This window comes from Stegodyphus dumicola, chromosome 1 (assembly GCF_044657685.1).
Source record: "Stegodyphus dumicola isolate Sdum_Otavi_A_Nest chromosome 1, ASM4465768v1".
Taxonomy (NCBI): Eukaryota; Metazoa; Arthropoda; class Arachnida; order Araneae; family Eresidae; genus Stegodyphus; species Stegodyphus dumicola.
This window is the reverse complement of record NC_140768.1, coordinates 10,229,557-10,255,141: the sequence shown is the minus strand read 5'-3', so window position 1 is coordinate 10,255,141 and position 25,585 is coordinate 10,229,557. Positions and strand designations below refer to the sequence as shown.

Sequence of the window (25,585 nt, the reverse complement as noted above, 5' to 3'; positions counted from 1 at the left end):
TTAAGCAGTTTCTCAGTGTCCATGATATTGTGGGAAGCAGTGTACAAAGATCTTTTTTTGCATTCAAAATACATGTTTGTAGTGATTTTTTGGCACACTATTTAATGCCCTTGTGATGATGCAACTATATAATGTACACTGCACGAAAAAAAGGGGGGAACTTTTCCATATCTCCCATTCTACTGGGCCGATTGACGAAATTGAACTTGCGTTTCCATGTCTGGAAAGCGCGACTTAGGATATATATTAGATTTATATATAGCTTGTCAAAGTACCTTGTTCTAACATAGGTATTTTGACACAAAATCATACTTTTTCTGAAATAACATACCAATTTTTTTCCATATTTCGATTCTATGGCTCATATTATGCCTAAATATTAAATTTTGCAATTTTTAGTGAGAAATTTAAAAATTTATCTTTGCAATTTTTTTTTAATTTGTGCCAAGAATTATTCACTTGGTGAACTTCTTAATTTATAGCAACCTATTTTGCTTTTTATTCATTGTCAACAAGCGAGAAAAAAAGGTCATCATTCATTGTTTCAAAAATTCTGTGGATGAAGACAATTTATTCTGTAAATATGAGAGAATTTGATATTTGATGTTACATTAATGTTAATATTTTTTCAATCTTTCTTAGTTTTACATTATAAAAAGTATTATTTAAGTCGTAAATTCTGTTTGGATTCTTGAACATGGTTCAATGAAAAATTAAATATAAATAAATGATAATATAGTAAATTTGAAAGAAAAATAAGAAAGAACATTTTTTTTCTTTTATTTAGGAAATGGGTTTTTTGGGGGGGGTTAGGCGTGATTGGCGCCGTCTCTTGTGGTCGAGGGGATTCTCAGTAAGTACCCCAGAAAGCAATAGAGAAATGTCTATAAGAAAAACATACTTTTCAAATGTTTTAAAATAAAATTTTTAACCTTAGTATCTTTCAGTGTGTCTACATTAGCAACAAATAAAATAGTAACAAAGCTTTAAATTACTTATAGGATAAATGCTATTCCATGCATTAATTACAATGCAGCAAGTTCATCCTAAAAATGTGTAAATATTTTCTGTAAGAAAGGAAAATTGTATAAATGAAATATAACTTTAATAAGTGTCTTTGTGCATATTAGGAAGAGATGGACATGAAGGTCTTACAGTTCCAAAATAGAAAGCTGACAGAGCGACTTGAGCAAAGACAGCGTCAAGAGGCAGAACTGCGCCAGAGAATAGAACAGCTGGAAAAAAGACAAACCAGTGATGAAGCTGTACTTTGTGTTGTTAATAGATATTGGAATCAGGTATTTTTATTGTAATATTCAAAGAAAAATATTTTTTAAATTATGTTTTTATTAATACTGATTATTAATTAATATTTTTATTATATTAATTATGTTTGTATTTAAATACTGATCATTAATTTTAGCTCAATGAAGATCTTCGAATTTTGCTGCAAAGATTTGATGCTGAAACCTCTGATGAGTATGAAAATCGAAGTATGTTTAAAATATAAATTTCATTTTAATGGATTTAATTGTGGAGATTCTAAAATTAAACTTCTATTAAATTTTTGGCATTGGAGAATTTTTGCATGAAGACTTTATAGTTATACATTTATTAGTCAAAATCTTTGTTATTTTAATACAATGAATTACGCTTATGGTGAAACATCACAGACTCACCTCTTTTTATTAAGTGGAGTTGAAGTTCCTTAAAATCAAAGTGTTCTGATAAACTAAATTGAATGGAAGTTTGAGAAGAAAATAGGATATTTAAGAAATAATGTGTGTGTAATATATTTTCTTCAAGCCTCTAATCGGTTAGGCTGTAAATGTACATTGCAGAATATATTTTGTAATGCCTTTAAGTAAGCGTTGTTGGATGTTAAACTTTTCTCTTATATCCACTATGTGTATGGTTTTTGACTTATTTATCAGGACAGAAATCCACAACTAACAGCATTAAAATATTTTATTCTATTGGTTTTTAAAAGTACATGAATAGTTAGCATCGTCTGTTGCAATGGTTGTATTTTTTCTTTCATGTTTACATTCTTGCAAGTGCTCTTTGAATGGTCATGATGCCATCTGGTGGTAAACTGTTGAAATTGCTAACATTTAGGCATCCTGATTAAATAATTGCCATCAATTCCTCCTCCCCAACACAAATTGTTGGTAATAAGAACCCATTTTTTTGTGTACAGTTATAATTTAAAGTTCTAGAAGAGAATGAACCTACTTGCTCAATGTGCAAAGCTATTTTATCAGTTCATCATATTTAAATAGACTGCCCTGTTTTAAATATTTTAATACTTATGATGTACCTCTTCACCGTTTGATCAGGAAAGAGGTGACCTGTTTTCATATCTAAAAGAGATTAGTTTTAATCATTTAAATTGACTACTTTGTAGTTTTTATAAATGTTCCAAATGTTTTAATATGTATTTTGTACCTTTTTTGTTTCTAGTCTTCATGCTTTCATTTACATTTCAATACTGATTTTACCTTTCACCATTCATCTGCTACATGATAACTTTTAAGGTTATAATGCGCCTTTTTAAGTTTAGGCACCATGAAACTCACAAACTAGAAGTAAAATGTCTCACAACAAAAGCTGTAGAAAGCCTTAACAGAGTTTTTCCAGTAAAGGTCTTTGTAGGTTTAAGGGCAGGGAAGGAATAATAATAATAAAAGTTCGCATTGCCTGTTGTTTATCCGAGTTACCTGGTACGTCTTCGTCCAACTCATCTAGGTAATTAGCATGCCAAGGCTTCAGCTGACTTACGTGGGCTGTTGTAGTATACAGGCTACCCTGTTCTTTTTCCTCCAGTTGGGTCACTCTGTAAGTATCATTGGGGAAGACTTCTGTCACAATTAAAGGTCCTCTGTATTTTGGCTGAGTTTTTGTATGTTCTGCTGTTGGTTTCGATGGTCATCGAACAACCACTGTTTCATTTGATTCAAAAGTCATTTGAGATTTTTTCTTACTAGGCCTAGTACTCCTTCATCTTATGTTGTTTACTCTCAATGACACTGCATGTTTCTTCTTGAAATTCTTTTGTATCGGTCTATACATCTATGCTTTCATCAGCAACTTTTCATTGGATTCCATCATTCAATCTTGGAGAATAGCCATGTAGGGTTTCAAAAGGTGTTTTATGTGTAGTTTTGTTGACAGTATAGTTCAAATTTCTTTCAGTTTCTTTTATTCGTGAATCACAGTCTTTATGGCATGAATTTCTTATGGATGTGAAAATTGTGGATAAGATTGTTCTGTTAGCCCTTTCTACCATCCCATTAGCCAGATGGTAGAAAGATGTTAAACACTAGAGTTTAACGTGTGATTTATTTTGTTTTCACGACATCCTATTCAAACTAATGTGATGTATCTTCTATCCCTGATGATTCTATCAGGGAGTCCAAATTCATCAACAAAACCTTTAAGGGCTTTTAAAACTTGTAGAGAGGGTATAATTTTTACTGGAAACAGTCTAGTAAATCTTGTGAAATTATCAATTATTATCAGTAAGTCTTGATTTTCTCTTGAATGTTTAACAAATGGGCCTAGGTGATCCATATATATAATTAAGAAATTTAAATATTCCTTTTTTTAATTGGGTGTGTTTACCTTCTAGGATTTTATTCACCAAACACTCAAAGCACATAGATATATGCTTCTGTAAACAATATTTCATGTACAGAAACCAATATAGTTCTTTGATTTTATTGACAGTTCTGTCCATTGAGAAATGTCCCATTAATTCGTAAAACTTTGTGCTTTTTCTCTTACTTTTAGGAATTACGTCAAGCAGTTTTTCTTTCACTTTAGTTCAGATCCTCAGGGGTCATACGGTCCTTAAGAGTCCATAAAAGTCCTTTGGTTTTTTTTTCAAATAAATTTTTGGTCCTTAAAAGTCTTTAATTTTGACCAAAATCAGCAGAAATTTTAATCATCTGAAATTTCTGTCTGTTTTTATGACTGCCATTTGAATGTGAATTACCATTTTGGAGGAATAGTTTTTGCATTTCACTGATGAGTATGGTTGTCTTTTGAGTGGGTTCATGCATTATAATTTGCTCCTATTTCTATAATGAATGGTGAGATAATATAGTTTTTTGAGCAAGAAGTGAAACAACAAACATTTCAAAAGTATTTCATTTTTTCTTATGAAGAACTGTTAAACAACTTTTTGCTTTTAGAGATGTGAATTCTTTTATTAAAAGGTTCTAAATTTGGCGACTTATCAACATTTTCACAATTTTAAGATCAGTTTTTATAGAAAATTTTTAATTCCGATAACTGGGAATTTTTTGGCGATTTTTTTAAAACATTGTAACATTGATAAATTTCATTAAAATAATAGTAATATATTGAAGTTAAACTTAAAAAATAACATTAAAATAAAACATTTTATTTTTCTCTGCCGTATTATAAAGTTCCATTTTGGCCACTTATTATACAATATTTTGAATCTGAAAATTAAACAAGGTATAATCCTTAAAGCACAATTTATGAAATAGTTCTTAGCAAAAGCAAAATAGCTATGTAATTAATTAAAAATGTCTCCGTTTTAATTTTTTCGTGGTGAGTTTTTCCCATGTAATTGCCTCAGAATATACATTAGTTTTCTCTATAAAATTAATTTTACACTTTTTCCGTCTCTTCCCCCTCCCCCAATATACTTTTGGCTTTTTGCTGTTCGGTAGGGGTAATTTTTCTTTAGAATTTTAGACATTGCAGCTTGGAAAGTGTAGAAGGATGATTTAAAGGCAAGATTTTGTGTCCTTCTTTCTTAAAAAATGTCTGTTAGTTTTCTTAAATCCTTATGAGTGTACTGGATAAGCAAAATTTGCTCTTCTTTGCTTCGAGTGAGGTATACTTCAAACTTTTGCTCTATGGGACTTGTGGTATCTTGACTCATGGTTTCTTCGGATTCTACTTGTTGCATTGATATGAATTAATTTTGTACCTGGCCGGTAGCGAACTTCAGAATTGTATTCTTGTATGAGAATACTCCATCTAGCAATTTGGGGTTATTAGATTTTTTTTTTGCATTCGTATAAATGAGTGCTTGACAGTCTGTAACAACCGTGAACTGCCTTAGTCTGTCCAGTGATTCATACAATGGCCATCAACTTCAATTTACTTGAGTGATAGTTTCTTTCTCTTTCTTTCTTGCTCACACAATAAACAAGGTACCATTTATTAGCATTTCCAATTTGTAGTAGCATTCCTGTAAGATCTAATATTCACATTTGCATGACTCTGATATGTTTAATGTAAAGCAGTCTCTAATTGCTCTCAATTTAACAGGGTAACTAGATCTTGTTTCGTTTACCCTTCACATTTGCATCAATATGAACTTCAGTTGTAACATTTGGATTGTAGAATGCCAAACTAGGTTGTTGTACTAATTCCTTTTTCAAAATTTTGAAAGTCTTTTCTTTGTGCTTCCCACTTAAATTCTTCATTCTTTTTAGCTCAGCTAACAGTTTTGCTTTTATTGCCATAATTATGAATAAATCTCTAAAAAAAACCCATTAAACCCAGAAAAACATGTAATTTCATGTAGATTGATTCAGGAAATTTATAAATTACTTCCCCCTTTCTTATTAATAATGAATCCTAAAAATTCTTTAAAAAAAAAAAAAAAAAAAAAAATACTTCATGTCTTGCAAACTCGTATTTGCATAATTTTGCAATAAGTCAAATTAGCTTTTCATGAAGCTTCAAACACCTTGATTAAATTTCTGATCATTTCTTCGCAAGTTATAGCATGTACAGAGATGTCATCTAGATGGCATTAGATATCCTTATTGCATAAACGACCAAACTTAAGGTACATTAAATGCTGAAATTCCACCGGGGCATTAGTTAAACCAAGTATCATATGCTCAAATTGACTTGTGTCATTAGGTGTGATGAAAGCAATTTTTACTTTTGCTTCTTCTGTTAACTCGATTTATAGGTATCTATGGACTAAGTCTAAAGTATTAAACATGCTACAATCATGTAGCTGTTCCAATAAGTCATCAGTTTTGGGGAGAGGAAATCTTATCTTTTATCGTTTGATTGTTTAATATTCTATAATCAACAGCTAATCGATTCCAACATGTCTTTTTTATGCACTAAAAGTGCAGGGCTCGCATATGGAGAATGTATTTCTGTAACTACACTGTGATCTTTCCACTCATCAGCTATTTCTTTAATTGCCTTCCTTTCAGAAGCATTTGCTTTATGAGGTTTCATGTGTGCAGGTTTTAATCCCTAAAGTTCCTTAATATCCATTTTTGTTAACCTTGTATATCCTAACTCTGATATGTTTAATGTGAAACAGTCTCTAATTGCCCTCAATTTAACAGGTTAACTAGATCTTCTTGTTTCATTAAACTGTCATTAAATTTAATTTATTCTAAAGTCGTAGGTTTTCGTTCTGCATTTGTAGCATTAACATTTAAAATTTCTAATGAATGATTATCATTAAGTGAATTGACATCATTCGAATTTAATTCCGAATTTACTTCATCTACTGTCTCCGCTTTTGCAATGTTTTGGTTTTCCTTAAATGTTATTTCCTTGTTTCCGATATTGACAATTTGTATAATAGTTTTTACCTTTCTGTATTTGCAATAAGGAATTAAAATTTCCCTGAATCGTAACTAATCTATTATTTATTTGTTCAGTTTTTACCTTTACAAAATTTACGCTTTTTTTTTTTTTTTTTTTTTTTTTTTTTTTTTTTTTTTTTTTTTTGTCATTGGATTTTAATTTAATACATGAATTTTCTTCTGTGCAATCTAACCCAATAAATGGATAATCTTTTGCACAGCCAATATAAAAGATATCACCGACTTAGCATATGCAATATGTGGTAAATCGAAGAACGTTCGTCCAACCAATAGTCAACCGGCTGAACCAAATCTGGCACAATACTGGAATATCTTTTACCTTTACATCATCAATTTTTAAATCCACGAATGCCGCACCAAGACTTTTTATCGGGCAGTTTTGATTTCCAGAACCAATTAGCACTGATTCCCAGGCATTTTGCAGCTGATTTTTTAAGTAAACATGACATAAGTTACACTATATATGGGCTGTGGTCAAAGTTAATTTAGATTTTTTATTTCTTATTTAATCAGCATTAATTGTAAACTATACCTTTTTTTTTTTTTTTTTTTTTTTTTTTTCAGATGAAAATGAGGCAACTACATCTTTCCTCGCTCTTTTGGGACAGTGGGACAGGGAGGAACTGGAAGAGAAGTTAGCACAACGTGTCCAGGTATCCACAAGAGCTGTTGCCAAAGTTCTTCAAGCTTTTGATAGAATTGTCCAGCGTAATCACAAAATCATGTTAGCTCTTAAAGGCGATCCTTCATCTGAAGGTAACATTTTGTAATTTACAAAAAGTAAAATTGTGTATATTTATTAAAATACTGAAATTTATGCCGCTTTATATTATATAATTTGCTTTGATTTATAGTATTATTTGGACTGAAATTGCAGAAATAAGAATTGTTTTCTCTTTTACATTATTAATAATTGAATTATTTTCCCTATCCCTTTTTTTTATTATTATTTAAAAATGATAATCCCTTTTAATTTCTTATTTTTCTTTTTTAAGAAATATTTTTACATATGAAAGTGAAGAACACTAGTAGTTACCTGAATCTATTAGAGTTCTGAAAAATCTTACTGTAAAATTGTAATTTGGCAGTCATGCACTTACATATTGTAGCTATGATAGTTTTCATAGTTGGGGGGGGGGATTGTTAGTTATTCATATATAAAATCAGTTCATAATTTATCTATGTGTTTAATATGTCATCAAACACATTCTTCAACTTTTGTGTCAGTATTGTCCAAGGTCCATTACAGGTTTAATATGTGTGTGTGTGTGTCTTGTTTTTTCTGAAATATCAAAATTAACAATTTCTCAGTTTTGATCTATGGGCCTTTTACGGTTCTTTCCAGGTATACAGTCAAAAGTCGTTAATCCGGACTCGTCGGGATTTCGGCGATCATCAGTTTAAATCTGGTAAAATGGCATGCAGAAATTATAAAATTAAAAATATGAAACTGTAATTTACGAAATAAAGAAAATTATGATCTAAAGGGTATCAAAATTTACAAAAAAAAAAAAGCGTAATATTTATTTGTTTACTTTATTAAACATTTCTTTCAATGTACGTTGTTTAAGTTGCTTCGTTTTTTATGTTATGATACATTCTCTCTAATTCTATAAACAGACATAATTTCTTGTTCAGTTACAAAGTTCTGCTGTTCAAGTCCCGTTAATTGCTGTGCCGAGAATACCGACTAATTTGTCAATCGAAATTTTTTCGTTTTCAATAACCTCTGTTACTTTCTTCGCTATCGGAAGCGAATTATAATGACGAGGCATTTGATTTAAATCATATCAAAGATGAGATGAAATACTACATTGAGTAAGCAATTATAAGCCAAATAAAATAAAAACATTTGCCCTTAAGATAAGGATAGTGCTGACAGATCAACTTCCAATTCAATGCAGGCCGCCGCAGAGTTAAAGATAAACAAAGTTTAGATAAACAAAGGATATGCCTTTATCCATTTTTTGCAGCAATTCCACTTTTTGTTTAATGGACTCCGAAAGATACTTTCGCTTTGTATATCCTTTACATATTAGTAAATATATATCGAAAATTCTATTTGACATAATCGAAAGTTCAAGCTTACTTTTATAAAATTGCTCTAACAGTCTGCAAAAAATAATAATCCGGATCCAATTCGAAGATTAAGGAACAACGCAATCTGCAACATTAATTGAAATAGATAATTAGATAATTTTAGCTTAGCTTATCCCGTCCGTTCTACATTAAACGCGCATTCGTAAACGTATTTTGCGCACGCGGACACGCATATTCGCAGCGGTAAAGGTCTTACGCGCATGCGCAGAAAGTTTGTAGCTTTGAGGTCCGGATTATAGATCATTCCGGATTATGGGTGTCCAAATTAACAACTTTTGACTGTACTTAGAAGTTTCTCTTCTTCCATTGTTGATCTTTATTCCTAATTTTTTTTTTTTTAATTGTCCAGTTGCTTGAGATATTTCCTTCAAAGCTTGAGGGACAGGGACTACTAAACAGTTCAGCTTGAGGGACTGAACAGTTACCAAAGCAAATTGCAAAATTTTGGAACATTGAACATGATTTTCCTGCATTTTTTAAAACTGCTTGTTGTCAAAAGTAGTGCAAAAACCATGATAAGTAGAAACATGTTTTAACAAATATCGACGCAAAGAAATAACAAGAAGAACAAAAATAATTTAAAGTAATATAAAGCTTTAGAATGAAGACAATGTGCAACTGGATCGAAAATGAGAAGACGAATTTAAAGCTTTCTCTTTCCCGCAGCCAACAGTCATCAAAAACAAAATAGTAAAGCATTGACTTGCCTCACCTCTGCTTAAAATAAACTAGCCCATTGCTATAGTGACCACCACTAACCAGACGTAATGGCAAGAGCTGTTGTTTTGATAGGCAAACAGTGCACAATTTTCTTGTTGCCAGAACCCTATAATTTGAAAGTACTTCACTACATGCCTAGCTGTTAAAGGTAGATCCCAAATTTTTATAATTTTTTTTAATGCAAGAGAAAAACAGATAAGCAGCACTGGTTTTTTACATAATTAATTGTATTTACATAAAATAAGGTTAAAGATCGTATGATTGCACAGGCACGTCATGCTTATCCATTAATGGTGCTAAATCACACCATTTGGCAACAGTTTTTATTTGTGGAAAATGGTTGAATAAAAACTCAAAAATTATTAACGTTAAACATACTATTGAGAATCATTTTTAGCAGCAGACGCTTTCGAACCTTGGAATACCTCATACGTTCTTGTGCCATACCAGTTCCATACTTCTCTTTCCTTGAGGAGCACTGAGCTACAAAAACAAATTCTCGAAATGTTATGAGGATTTGATAATAGCTGTGTTGGAATTGTTATCAGTATCTGAAACAAAGCCATATAATTGTATTCATATTTGAGATGCTATAAGTGTGGTTTTAAATTATAGTTCTATAAATGATGTATGATAACTTTACAAGCTTCTCATTTGTTTAAATTTTCATACAAAGGAGGAGGGGGGAACTCATATGATTTAAATTTTTTTTTTTTTTTTTTTTTTTTTTTTTTTTTGGTTAGTTAAATGTTGGATGGTCAGGTTTTTGCTGTACTTTCATTTGAAATCACTTTTTGATATAGTTTTCTGGGAATGTTTTGATAACAGGAGGATTTACTTTCTATGAAATATTTCACACTATAATACTAAACAAAGTCTATTTATATATCTAAACTATGTCTAAGTGTTTTTTAGAATTGGATGTACGGGTGTTTTAGCAGTGAAACAGCATAAACAATCAGATTATCGTAAAAATAAAAGCAGTTTCTAAATGTACCATGCAGTTAAACACAATCATCCTTGTAACTCACTTGATTGCAGTTCAGAATTAAATTAAAAAAATTATCAAATTTCCAAAGTAGCAGCAAAAATATCTTGCAGTAAAAATTTGAAACAACTGTTAACAAAATGTGTTAGTACTCTTCTTTTATTGGGACTGGGTTCAGAAATGTATGTATGTATAAATGGATGTATGTGTTCATGTATGTGTATATATGTAGGTACATATGTATGTGTGTGTGTACACATACATTCCTGAATCCTATCTTAATAACAAAAGAGTACCAATGTGCTTTGTAAAAATGCATTAGAAGTAGTTTTGAACGAATTGAAAAACCATAATCCACCTCTATATTTTTGCCTTCTAGTAAAAGAAACATGCAAATATTCCAAGTGGGTGTTCAGAATTTTAATATGGAATTTCATTACTGTGAATTATATAATTTACTTTTTTGAGAATTGAGAGAAACTTAGCATTGTTTGAATTTATTAATAATTTATTAGTACATTAGCAAATAAAGTTTGGTATCCATGTGAGAAATCGTACAATTTTTTATTGGGACTCTGCTTTGTACTATCAGTATGACTGATCAGTTTTGTTAGTTGATGGCTCTTAGCCACACCTATTCTTGTCTTACAACACTGTCCCCAAATGATTTTGGTTGTTATTCCTTCGTTCTAATTTTCTTTATAAATTCTTTCAATTTTATTGGAAATTTGCTTTTAAAGATTAAATAAAAATTTTAGAAAAAGCTTGGATAAACAATGAAAGAAGTTATAATTTTACTTCTTCACAACTGAACATTTCATAAAGCTCTTTTCCCTTGTTATCAGCTTAACAAATTAAATAAAGGAAAAAGGTGTGTTTAGAATTAAAAGTTGTATAATTCTGTGCAAGAATTAAACACTGAAATACGAGACATGGCCATAAATTATATTAAACATAAAATTACCTTTACAAAAAATAATAATAAAGTAAGTAAAACAATACAAACTATTACAACACAGAAAATCTTAAATGCAATAAACAGGATTGAAATATTTACACCAATACCTTTAGTTCCTGAGCTGTTAAATGTTTTTCTGAAAATCTGTAAAAGTATTTAAGAAAGTGGATGCTTACAAGAGTTGAGCATTGAAAACAATAGTGGAGGAGCTGCATAAGGGACAAAAAAAATTCTCCATGTCCATTCAGTGAAGATGGTTGAGCAAACAGTCAGTGTTTTTCCAGATCTTAGACAGTTGGAGATTATTTGCTTCTGAAGAAGTGCTCTTAGTACTGCTCCTTCAGTATTGCCATCAGTTTTCTTCATTTAGTGGTGAGGAAGGAATTTAGTCAAAGAGAAAAAAAGACTACATACCCATTTTTGCCAAGAAACTATCCAGATATTCTAAACTGAGCTGAGTTTCATTGTAAACTCACTCGGTAAAACAAGGTTCCCATGATTTTTCTTCAGTCCAGGATGTAAGCATAAAAGTTTTAAAGTCTTTGAAGTCAGTCTACTTCAAGCTATTATTTCTTCTCTGGCATAAGCTAAATTTTGCCTTGTTGAGGCTTCTGAGTATGAAATAAAGTACATTTTTTTAAACTTTATTTAGTGCAATTTTAAGCTTTTGATCATATTGACATATATAAATATATCAAACTATTATTAAAAAATATTTTTATGACTTCTTTGCATTTTCTTATGTGTATATTTCAATGTTTTTTATACAGTGAGACTCCATCTGTGAAAATAATAATGCTCCATTAATTTTCCTTCTGATTTTCTAGAAGACATTCCAAGTCTTGATGATGCAGTCCGACAGGCCAATGTTGAATTACAGAATGAAAATAAAAATTTGCATTTGTTAGTCACTGGTCTTCATGAGAAGCATCATCAAATGAATTTAAAAGTATATATTCTATTTTATTATCTATTGCATGTATTTTGGGGATGACTTTTATTTGCAGGTTACATGATAGCATAGTTGTAACAGAACTAATTTAAGGAACATTTTCTGAATGGGATAACCCATAGTTGGACTGTCCCTCCCAAAAGTTGAAATAATTCATCTTTGTTCATATTTTCAAAAATATTTTTAATAAAAAACTTGAGAAAAGTTAACACTTTTTTTAAAAAAAAATTTCATTTAATGTATATTTGAATCAACCTTTGCCAGTAGAACATTTTCAACTTCTTAATGTTACTCAGATCTAAAGGTTGTACTATACTACTGCAATTTGTCGGGAAGAAATCAACTTTCACATTTTCCAAGAAATGTATTATTTGAGGATGAATGTTACACTGGTCCATAAAAATTAAATTTTTGCAGTTTTTGTCTCCACATAATTTTGTCTTTTTCTTCGGGCATTCTGTAAAAATGTCTGTTGTCATCCATTCTTTCTTATTCACTTTATAGTCTAATGCAAAATTTTAACATGTTTGAAGCACCTTGGTTCTATAACTAAGGAGTCATTTTTTCCATACCATCAGCATTTGCACAAAGAGTGAAACGTTCTTTACTTTTCTAAGTTATGTGTCACTGGTCACTTTTGTAAGCTATGATTCTTGCAGGCATAAGTTTAAATAAAAAAGCAGTTTTATCAATATTAAAAATGCCTTTTATTTATATTCTTCTATTTTGGTGAATAAATTCTTGAACCACTTTTCAACCAATTCTGTAAGAACGTATTTTGATTCTCCATTTAGTATATGACATTAGATTCCATGCCACAGTTAAATTTATGCTGCCATTCAGCTGAAAAACAAACTTCCTTCACATTCAGTCGAACTGCTGTTTCTTTTGACTTCTCGATTAACATGGAGACATTTACTGGAATATTGGATACAAAATACTGATAAAAAATTTTTAGTTAAATTCCTTCAACATCAGTAAACTTTCCATGTTGAACACGTAATTTCTTTGAAATGGACTGTTCACAAATTTCTGCTCTTTCAGCAATTTTTTTCTATCATTAATAACCATTTTTTGTGTTGTCATAGGAATGTCCAGTTTCTTTAGTAATTCAGCCTTCATCGAATTCTTTTAAGATTTACATTTTATTTTTTAACTAGAGTGCTTCGAGCTTTGGTGACATTTTGTATCAGTTACTGCTGCTCCATTTACTTTACTTAGCACAGTGTTTTGTTCAGAAGGAAAAATTTCGGGTATCATATTTCAACGAAAATATCGATTTTGACCACTATCCAATGCAATTTAATGATGTTTTTGCATGACATCCACAAGTAAGGACAGAATAAAGGACTTCCCCCCCCCAAAAAAAAAATAAATTATAAAACTGGTTTAAAAGGAATTCTGAAGAGAATTTTTTGTGCTATCTGTGCATACATATCTCACATAACTCGAAAACGAGTAGCCTCAGAACTTTGAAATTTTGTATGTAGGACTGCTATAACATGTAGATGTGCACCTCATATTTTGGTTGCAATCAGTGGCACCAAAAGTATATAAATATATGTATGTATATATCCACTCTGTTACTCGGCTCAGTGAGCTCAGTTTCTTTATTCTGATATGTTCGTAAATTCTGCATTTTTTGCCTTAAAAATGATTGAATTATGTTGTTCTTATCTTCCGGTTAAGTTTTTTATGCCTTTAGTAAATCAGCATGCAATATTTGTGGCGTTATCAACAATTTAAAAGTTGTTTAAGTGCAACTAAGCCTAATGAATTTTGCAATGGCGGACATATATGTTTACATTTCAAACTTGGCAAAATACCGAATTTGTTGCCAATCTAGAAAAACTAAGCTTCGCAACAACAAAGATAACGCCTTCTTTTATTATTGCAAATTAAATCATGCTTCATGCTTTATCCGTTCAGGAATTTTCGAGGAAATAAGTGTTTCAGATTTACTTAGTAATTTTTAATATAGATATTTTGAGTTTTTATGTATTTTTGCCTTGTCGGGAAGTGAGAACTGAATTAATTGAATGAGAAATATTGAATCGTCTGCAAAATACTGTTTCTTTTTTGTTTTGTTTGCTTAATTTTTTTTTTATACATCGTTTTAGATTTATTATAGTATTTCAGTAGAACATGTGGCAACAATTAGATAATTCTTCAAATGATATAAATTTATATGCATTCTGAGTTATAATATGTACAAAATGTAACACTATTAAGTGAACCTAGTGCCAGAGTGTCGCTATGGTAAACAAATGGAGTGAATTTTAAAAAGTGCATTTATTTTATTGTGGTTTATGCACTATCAACGATGTAGATTTAATTCAATTCAATAAGTTTAAATGAAATACAAGAAAACATGCGTATAATTTAATATTCCGTGCAAAGAAGTCATGTGGTATACACATCAGATTTTTTCTTCCACATATTCCCGCAATTTATGAATTGATTTTCAACTCTTATATCATACTGTAATGGTCTTATGCCTTTGTTTCCTTCACCTACCCTCATTTCCAGGAAAAGTACTTGAACAGTGGGTCTGCGAAATGTGAAAAGAATGCAAGTGACGTAAAACCCAAGTCGTGGACATATAAAAGAAATATTTTACTATTAAAATAAATAGGACTGAATCAGATCTAAGATGAAAATATGTATAAATGGTGTGTGTATTATTTATATTTGTATAAATATGTATAAATGGTGTGTGTATTATTAAAACATATTTGTATATTTGTTTTTGTTACATACAGATGGGAACATTTGCATTTCACTATGTTTATTATCCTAAATATGATCTCTGTCTATTAAATTTAATATCTTGGGTAATTTTTGTCCTACAAAAGTCACACTTTTTGTAGTCTCGTTATTAAAATCAGTATAAAATTTTCTTAAATATAAGTATAGGGACTGGGAGAATGTGTAAAAATTAGATTTCATAATTTAAAAGAAATTGATTTTTATTAAATTTAAGAATGCAAAAGCAAATATTTGCATTAATAAGATATTTTTGTAACTGAAACTATATGGCTGTAATCAACAGTTGTAAAAATAAACGCTAAATGTAAGTCAGGCCTCGGCAACCTATGACCTTTGCAGGTCATTCAGTGACCTATTTCAAGTGTGACCTACTTGAGTTTTGAAAATAAAGTATAGTAAATGAAAATAAATTTAAAAACATTAATATGAGATGAGCACTTACTTACTCAGAGTACTTAAAACAATATTGAAAATACTTTTGTTTGATATAAAATTGCAGTAATAAACATACATTTGAACATAATTTCAAGGAAAAATCGATTAATTCGGCAGTACCATCCATAATTTAAAAAAAAAAAAGGCTTCGCCATTTTTTTTCACATTTGATTAGCTTACAAATGCAAGCAAATGTTTTCACCCATGGAATTTATTTTAAATAAGAACAGGAACGGCTTAATTACTGAAAATTCAGAGGCTTGTATTTGTCTTAAGACAACTAATTGTAAGCCAGACTTGACTAAATTGACGTCACAAGTTCAAGCATCAGGTTAGGTATTGATATCAAAGAGAAAAATAAAGGTCATTCAGTTATATTTGTTTTTATAATAATTTTAATGTTTAAAGAATATTGTAATCATTTTCTTGATAAAATTTATCTTAGTATTCACCAAAAAAGATTGTTTTAAAATGATAATACCACTGAACTGAAACATCTTCATAAACACATTTTGGTTGATTTTGACCCACAGCCAAAAATAATTGCTAACACCGGGTATAGAGTTTTGTGCACATGGTGTGTATTTAAAACAAATAGCAATACCATAGCTTGGAATGCTGTAATTCCATGGTTAATTTGCACCATGTATTTTAATAAAGAATATCAATACTTCAGGATGTAGCTCTGCATATTTTTCACTGGATGCATGAAGTTTGCAACTGATATTTCCTGTAAACATTATGATACTTCCTGCTTTACAAAGTACAGAATTTGCATTGTGATAACACTGCTACCTTTCCGAGGTGTTAGTTACAGTTATTGTTTTTAAAGTATTAAAGCATTTTTTCCCTTGCAGATGAAGTTTACAGAACACATTAGGAAAATTAAAAGTGCCATATGAGTATTTGTGAAATAAAATAAAACTGCATTAGATGAATGATATGATATGCAAATTGAGCTATATGTTGCTGTATACAAATTGAGATAGTTCTAATATTACAGCAATTATATACTACTAGTATTCAATAAGTAATTGTATAACACTGTAAAAAATTAATCTAGGAGCAGTTGTATAGTATTTATAGGCTTATTGTTTTTTGCTGAGATTCCGGGGCTGCGTAAATATAATTAATTTTATTGTTTAAATTTGTGAAAAGAATTTTTTTAATTTTATTTTAATGGAGATTAATTTATTTATTGTAAATTACAACCTTTGATGATGCAGAATTCAATGATAAAAAACCAAAATCCTCCAGTTTGTGTTACATTGAATAGGTATATGACATGTAGAAAATAACTGCCCAAATTTTGAGTTTTTAAAAAAATATTTCAAGAGTAGTACAGTACAAAGTCCGAAATCCGGACTGGTCGGGACTTCGTCGATTCCGGATTTGAGTTTTTCCGGATATTAGATCATCAATTTAAATCTGGTAAGGTGGCCGGCAGAAATTATACAATTAAAAAGATGAAATCGTAATTTATGAAATAAAGAGCCATTATGATCTAAAGGGTATCAAAATTTACCAAAAAAAATCCTAATATTTATTTGTTTATTTTGTTAAACATTTCTTTCACTGTAAGTTGTTTAAGTTGCTTCATTTTTTGTGCTAATACTTTCTCTTTAATTCTATAAATAGACATGATTTCTTGTTCAGTTACAAAGTTCCACTGTTCAAGTCCTGTAATTAGTGTGTCGAGAATACAGATTAACTTGTCAATCGAAACTTTTTCGTTTTCAATAACCTCTCTGTTACTTTCTTCACAATCGGTAGTGGTATTTTCTGGATCTAGAACCATACTACAGATTTCGCAGTTCGTTAATTGATTCGTGATTGGGGCATTGTCATTGCAATGAAAAACTTCTGTAATATCATCTTCATTCATTACCGCCTCTCCACATTTTTTTATACAAAATTCATTAACTGGGAAATTTCACCTTTAGTTTTCGATATCCGCAAACCTTCAAATTTGCGGCTGTCATCTTCATTGTCGTCACCATGAAATATGGTAGCTGGCCATAAATTATGCCAAGCACTTTTTAACGTATCTGGAGACACATTCTTCCACGATCTTGTGATGCTCCACACAGTAGTTTTTATGCTAAAATATTTCAAAAATTCTTGAATAGTCTTGGAATTGTTCAAGAAATTTAAGGTGGATTTTAAAAATGCTGATTTATATTTGCATTTCAGCGCATGCACTATTCCGATATCCATAGGCTGAATGACAGACGTACAATTTTGGAAGGAAGAATAATACATTATCTTTCATTGAAACTTTAAGTGAAGTATGAGCCGAATAGATGTCTATACAATTAGGACTATTTTTGAGTCATCCCTCGGGTATAAAATGATTTTCAAACCAATCATTTATTAACACTTGTGTCATCCATGCTGTTTAATTTGCATGATATATGGGAAAGTCGTTACTCCTTTAAAATACTCGAGGTCATGCATGTTTTCCAATTACAAAAAGTTTGCATTATAAAAAACTTCTCACCTGTTAATTTTGCCTCTCGGTGCTTCCCCTGCCGTCCGGTGCCAACATATTATGCCGCCGCTTCTGAGTTTATGATGAATAACATATGAGTTATTCTTAATTAAAATAGCCCTATGAGTTTCATTAACAAAATCTATTTTTAGCATATGAAAAGAAATTTTTGTTGAATTTTTCCTCGTCAACATTTCTTAGAGCATTTAAAAATCTATAATCATCGCCAAGCGATACATAAATTTGCCATACTCTTGTTATTCAATTTAGACATCACTGCATGAGTTATTACTGAAGCTGCCGTGTATTGATAAACATGCAGTGATGAAAGCAAAATTTAATAAATAATGACTCGCCAGGTCAATGTCAGGGATGTAAAATAGGTAAATGTTTAGGTTTCAGATGTATGCCAAGCAGACACTCAGCTACAGAGCCAAATTATTAATCTCACAAATTTATGCTTACATGATTGCTTTTCCATAATGAGGTATTTTATTTAGTGCCTAAGTAAAATTAAGAATCTGAATTTTTAAGTGAAAATCTCCACATGTTTTATTATGAAAGGAAAAATTAAATGTGCATGCCTTAAGCACACACACAAAAAAAAAGTTTGTGGCTTTGAGGTCTGGATTTTAGATCATTCCGATAAATGGACATCTGGATTTCAGACTTTGTAATATATATCGTGTATAATCTTAGGCATGTATAGTAATTTCATTTTTTAGAAATGAAAATTTCTGAATTTGAAATATTTTGCTGAGATGTAAAATAGTCAGAGTCAACAACAAATGATCAGTTTATAAAGATACAGTTTCCCATTAGAAGCTGAGCGGTAAATTCGTGAACAATGGGGTTGTGATTAGGATTCGAATTCTGGTGAATGGGCCGAATGCATGGGAATTTTCCTCTGTGTAAGGTGGATATGACCCAGTTTCTCTTAGAAAGCCCTGTATAAAATATTGGCAGATATCCCTAGTGTGGTTTGCCATAATCAAATGAACCAAACCTAACTGCAAAGGTGTGTCACATATGGGTTTGTGTTGTGATTTTGCATTGTTCAGATGTATGATTTCTGGTGTTTTAAGTAGCAATTAATAAATGTGCGAAAATAATAAGTAGCAATTAATAAAAGTTTTTTTTTTTATTTTTGGAGGTGTCAAAAGGGTGTGAGCCCATAAGGGCTATTAATTTCATTTTGGCATTTTGTGTCAAATCACTATAAACAGTGTATCACTTTTCAAATTGTTGGCCACCAAGTAGCATTGCCGTGTATTAAATTTAAAGAAATTAAATAATGAAGAATCTACATAAATGTATATATGTTTCTCGCATTGTGATAAAATAACGGTACCTAAAGCCATCAAATTTTGAATAACATAATCCTTTCCCCGAACGTGTGCATCTGAAGGCCCAAATTTGGAATTTGTTTTACTATCTATTTCATATGTTGTAAAACTTTAACAAATTTTAAATTAACAAACTCTAATGATTTCGTAGCGAGCAATGGCAACACTGTACCGCAGGGGGGGGGACTTTCTTATCTCCAGCTCACAAGACTGTGTATCGAAAATTCTAAAGATACACTCTTTTTAAATTACTTCATGATATTGCTGTTGAATTAAATTTTATAGTTTAAGTTAGAAGAACATGATATTTAATAAATAAAGGTAACACGTAAAACATTAATTTTTTTTATGTTTAACTTATTTCAAAAATGTCATTTTAGATTTTTTTTGACAGTTTGCAGAAATGAATGACAAGTTAGCTGCTCAAGAAATTGCTAATGCTGAACTCAAGAATCATATTGAAGATTTGGAATATGATCTTTCAAAGACTAAGCAGAGAGAAGAAAAATTAGATATGCATTTGTCAGAGTGTCTTACAAAATTGAAGTCCTATAATCTAACTGATAGTGATGGAAGGCCTCCCATGAGTACTGTTACTCAAGCTAAGGTAGATACAGTTTTAAAAATTTGTATTTTCGTTATTTCTGTTAAGGTATACATAAATAAATTAAGCTTTTTTAAAATTTCATTCAAATGTAAAATGGTTTATTTATAGATTGCTAACATTATAAAAAACTTTTTGTGTATTTAGTAGAAACAATATTTGTTTTATTACTTACTATTAATGAAATGTTAATTAAAATTCGAAATTATTTTCATTTCTGCTGGGAAATAAATATAAGTAACAAAATCTTCAGCAATTAATTTTTTAACATTTGTGTGATCTATTTATATTTAATGAGAATGTAATAAATAAAATTTTCGTGTTCTAAAAAAATATGTTAGTATCATAATTCCTTCAAAGCATAAAGTAAAGGATGGAGAATAGTAAATTATTTAGATAAGCATTAGACATTACATTTTACATTTTGCCACTGTTTTTTCCCTATAGTTAATCCTCAGAATCATAGTATTTTTATGATCATTAGAATACTAAGAATTTTTTATTTGTTTCTGTAAAAGTTTTAGATTGTAATGTTTGCATAAATCATCTTTTGCAAAAATTAGTATTTTGTGTTTGCTGAATAATATAATTGATGTCAAATTAAGTGCTTAGTACTTAAAAATCAATTTCGGACTTATTAAAAAAAATTAAGAATAAATAATTTACTCAGGAGAACAATTTCTTTCTCTCTGCTTTTTAATGATATAATTTATTGTCCATCTAATTAAAGTCTCGGATAATCTTTGGAATATGGTAACAGGTAGTTTGGCGACATTTTGGTAAGGCGATAAAGGTTACTAGCTAGGACTTTAGCAGTGTACATGGATAAAGTCAAGAGTGTGCACAAAATTCATTTTTGTGCAATTCTGGGATGTTTTTTTAAGTGAAAATAGGTCAACGTGTACATGGATGATACCGTGTATGTGCAATTCTTAAAAACACGGCAAGCAGTTTGCGATTCTGCACTGTCTCCTAATTTCGCACCTAATCTTCGTCATGATTAAGCATTTTTGTTCCATAAAAGTTCTAGTATAAGCGTAATTCGGCTAGCAGATTGTTGGAAAAAATGTTGAGTAAAAAAAAAAAAAAAAATGCCTTTACTTCGTGAAAACAAAATGGTGTCCGAAACAAAACTAGCAGGTTGCTGTAGCAGGGTTGGTCGCCAAAAAATCGCCAAGTTACCATAATCCAAAGATTAACCAAAGTCTACTGTACTTTAAACATTTTGATTTCAAGTGTTATGTGTTTGCATTCATGCTGACAGAAAATCATACAGTGTCAGCTTTACATTTGTACTAAGTACTACTACATTAAAGTTTCAGAACATTTTTAGGGGAAAGGTGGGGATAAATTCCGTAGATTTCCAAAAAGAAATTACTTATTAAAAACTGAAAAGCAGTGTCAGCTAATATTACAATTTTAACCCAAAAGTTAAATAATTAAAGTTGTAGTTTAAAAGTTTAGGGAAACCAGTTTCATTACTTTTGTGTAATAAGGAATGAAATAAATTTAATATGATACAGCAAGTACAAATATGTGCAATTACCAGACTGAATGTTGTTGATATTGTTTCCCATCTGTAATATAAATACAAACTAGTTTCTTTGTGGATGCCCTCCATGAAAATACCTCTTCCCATACACAGATAGTCCTCACATGCTTTGCCATAATTGATTAAAGAAAAAGTTAATAATTGATTAAAGTTAAGTTATTGGGCTTCTTGCCTTTTCCCACAGTAAAATTTACATAGGATGTTTTAGAGTTGAGAGTCTGTGCCTTTTATTTGGTTGAAAGAAGGGTAAATATTATATAATTGAAGGCTGTTACAGAATAAGAATTTTCATTATTGTTTTACCTGAAGCAGTGTAATATACAATAATTTCTGGAAGAAAGGCTGCATCAGCATAAACATTGCATTCGAGGAAAATGGGGAACAAAAATTTTAATTGCACAGAAACGCTACACTAAATTAAATTGCTTGTGGTATCGGCTTGAATATCATGGTTCCAATAACTTGATTTCTATTGTGGTATATGCCAAAAATCAGTGAAGAAAAATTCATGAAATGAAACCATAACTCAAAAATCAATTATGGGTGAGAAGTGTTGAAAATATACTTATCTTCATGAATGTACTTATACTTACCCACTAAAAAATCCATACGAATTAATTTACAAGATACTAAACTGAAGAACAGAAGATTTTTAATTTTAGTTTTCTGACAAAAATAAATGGAAAATTGTACATCATATGAAGCCATCGAAATCTGATTCTTCATCATCTGATGTAAATAGATCCTTATCAAATTTGAACCAGTTCAAATCTGTCAAATTGTCACATTCATTCTCTTGCTTTACAATCTCTGGATCTGGGGTATAATTTAAGCTTCTTTGAATACTGATATTATTAACAATATTTTCACCAATTTCCACATACTTCCTACCCATTTTGCAACTTCTTCATAAGATGCTGTACACATTTTACCGCTTTTGATATTAGTGTGGAATCAATCCTTCACTCACTCAGATGTCCCACGGTTTGCATATTTTTGCTCTGAAGATTTAATTAACTGACAAATCTAATAGTTATAAGATTTTTATCAAGATACGAGGAATTATTGCTAAGTTTGTACACAATTCGTGACATGTAGTTTTCACTGAGTCAAGTAAATGAGAATATGTGGTGAACAGAATTCATTATCAACAATTCTTTTGTTAGAAAAAAGATCCCTTATGACAATGGCAGACGTTTTGTATGCATGATTGTTTCACATATCAGTGTGTTCTCATTTGCATAAATAATTATGTCATTAGGAAAATCTGCCTTTGTTTCGTGAAAGTATTTGAATAAAGATTAACTTGAACCGTCTCTAATGATGTATAGAAAATAAATGTTTTTCGACAGTGACAACATGAGTTACTATTGCAAATAGTAGGGTCTGGCAATGGCCTTGAGTGCTTGTTTTAAAGTAACAGACTATAATATGATATTAATATAATAATGAGTAACAGGATCATTGCATATTTGTCAGCTTGGATTGAGGTGTTATTGATACTTTCCTAACATCAACACATCATAAGAACAACACATTGTGCAATGAACATTGCATAATATACCAATAATTATAATTAGCAACAACACAAAATCCATAAGCAAAGGATTTTAATTATATATTATTTTTAGAATACCTGCTGAGGATTGACATTGGCATAGATCTCTGGCATGGACACCATCATAGCATCAAAACTAGTATTTAAGCTGCATTATCAATCTTGTGCCGGCAGAGCAGCTATTTGCTTCTATGTGCGTCAATAATGTCAGTACGTGTTTTTGATGAGACATAGTGTAAATAAAAGTAGGAGGGATGAAACTGGAAGTATTGAACTATTGATGCTGCAACTAAAGTAACACTTTTGTGCTCAAAAACTTCTCAACATTTCTCTAGTTCCATTTTTTCATGGAGGACCTTTCCAGAAATGAAGACAGTCTAAGCAGTGGTACTGATAGTTAGGTAATTAAAGTTCTCCTCCTTTACTAAAAGGTAACAGAAATAAATGGAATTTACATATATCCAGAAGCCGATTTCTTGAAGCACTTAAGATAAAGATCTATATAATCTTATAATCTAGCCCATATGAAAGGAAAGCTTTCACTGTAGTCAGTCAGACATGAAAAAAAAAAAAAAAGAAAATTATCATTTGGATATATTATATATTAAATATATTTTAAATAATATTATTATATATGTTAAAAATATTTATTAAGTAATTTAAGAAATGTTTTTATTGCATATAAATAATTCATATTGTTAAGCATTTATAATTTGAAAAATAAACAGTAGATTTTTACACTTAAAATAGATACATTGTGGAAGCTGTTGATTTGTAAAATTATATAGATGATAAAATAATGAGTCTTATATTTTGTACAGTGACAAAATTTGTCAAATTTCATGAATAATGTATTCATGAAAGCATAAAGTAAGACTTTTTCAAAGTTTTTTGATAAAGATGTTTCTATTCAGTTATGCTAAAATGGATGCTATGTTAGAAAAGTCTTTTCCTTTTGGAAACTACTGAAGATCACGCACTAGTTGAGTTTTACTGAGATGGAAATTGTGGAATGTTGTCAATACAAATTTAGAAATCTCTAAAGTTAAAAAACATTGGGGACTACAAATTTTCTTTGTTAAGAGTATTGATAAGAAAATAAAAAGAAGTCTTATAATAAAAGTGTCTGTGTATTTAAAAAATATGTATATTTTATAAATTGCATAATTATCGTGTATTTTAAAAAAACTATGCAATGAATAAATTATTTATATAAATTTATTCATTCAGATGGAAGATTTACAAAAAGAGTTGGAGGAGCAAAAGGAATTAGCCAATAATCGTTTGATGGAACTGGAAACTTTAAATACTCAGCACAAGGAAGCCTTAAAGCTTGTAGAAAAGCTCAAAATGGATGTAAGTTTTTGAATTATAACTACTTTTCATTTTCAAATGTGTGGAATGAAATAAAATTCTTTGAGGTGATGGCATAGATCTTGCTGCCATTTATTAAGACTTTGCTTGCCTCATAGTACCATCTATATTTGGTTATGAAAACCATTTGGGGTTGGTATAAGCATCCCTGAGTTAATGGTAATATTTGACAAAAGAATGGCACTAGCTTCTGTGTTAAGGTTGATGTTTCTAGCAACTCTGTGAGTCAAAATAGAACCCATGATTTTTTAGATTGTACTGTCATGCTTAAACTGATCTTAAACTGATCACTTTGAGCATCATGCTGTGAGCCAAGGGATGGCAAATCTATTCTAATCCATGCAGAATGTCTAAGAAAACTAACCTGCAACTTACAGGCTCACAAACTGTCTACCAAATTTCAAATCTGTCAAATCTCTTTGATGCAGTCTTTGCTCATTGTACAGGGGGAAAAAATGCTTGCATTAAGACAGCTCTTTTAGCAGAAATGTTTTGAGCAACATATTACAAGGTAGGAGTTGTAGGACATATCTCTTAACGTACAAGCACAGCAATGCAGGATGTCAACCTTGACAGGTGCCATCTGTCCTCAAATATTGTCATTAGTGTTCTGAACTGCACAGACCAGCAGTAGTTGATTCTCATTACCATATATAGATGGCACTGTAAGACCTACAACTGATGGTGGCAGCAAGCATCTTCTGTCTGCCACTGCAACTTGTTAATAATATAAAATAGATGTTTTTATAAACTACGGCAGTATGCACAATAAAACTGCAGTAGTCTAAAGTTTTTTTTTTTTTTTTTTTTACTTAATTTTAAATGTACATTGATATATATCTCTTCTTATTAAAACTACATGTATTAGCTGTTTTTAATATAAGAAACAAGACTATTATTTTTTTCATTGTGGTACCAGTTTTTAATGTATCTTCTTCAGTAAATTCCATTTTCTGGTCATGTGGGTAATGATTCAACTTCTTCAGTTATAAGTAATGTGTAAGCCTTGTGGATCTTTTAAGATGCCAAAAAACACAATTCTGTATACTTGTAAATTTCAGGGAGGTTTTTGTTTCACCCATACAAAACAGGCTACAGAGTACTGCTTTGTG

At 30.4% G+C, this 25,585-nt stretch overlaps 1 protein-coding gene across 3 annotated transcripts in view; it reads left to right on the top strand.

The window, feature by feature from the left end:
- The window catches only part of Bre1 (E3 ubiquitin-protein ligase Bre1), an 87,871-nt gene that overhangs the window by 11,036 nt on the left and 51,250 nt on the right, over positions 1 to 25,585 (top strand). For all 3 annotated transcript variants that reach the window (XM_035350443.2, XM_035350442.2, XM_035350444.2), the window contains 6 exons: positions 1,131 to 1,298; positions 1,424 to 1,493; positions 7,191 to 7,382; positions 12,220 to 12,341; positions 19,780 to 19,992; positions 24,330 to 24,455. In XM_035350443.2, coding sequence (XP_035206334.1) covers positions 1,131 to 1,298; positions 1,424 to 1,493; positions 7,191 to 7,382; positions 12,220 to 12,341; positions 19,780 to 19,992; positions 24,330 to 24,455 — 891 coding nt within the window. The remainder of the gene's footprint in view (positions 1 to 1,130; positions 1,299 to 1,423; positions 1,494 to 7,190; positions 7,383 to 12,219; positions 12,342 to 19,779; positions 19,993 to 24,329; positions 24,456 to 25,585) is intronic.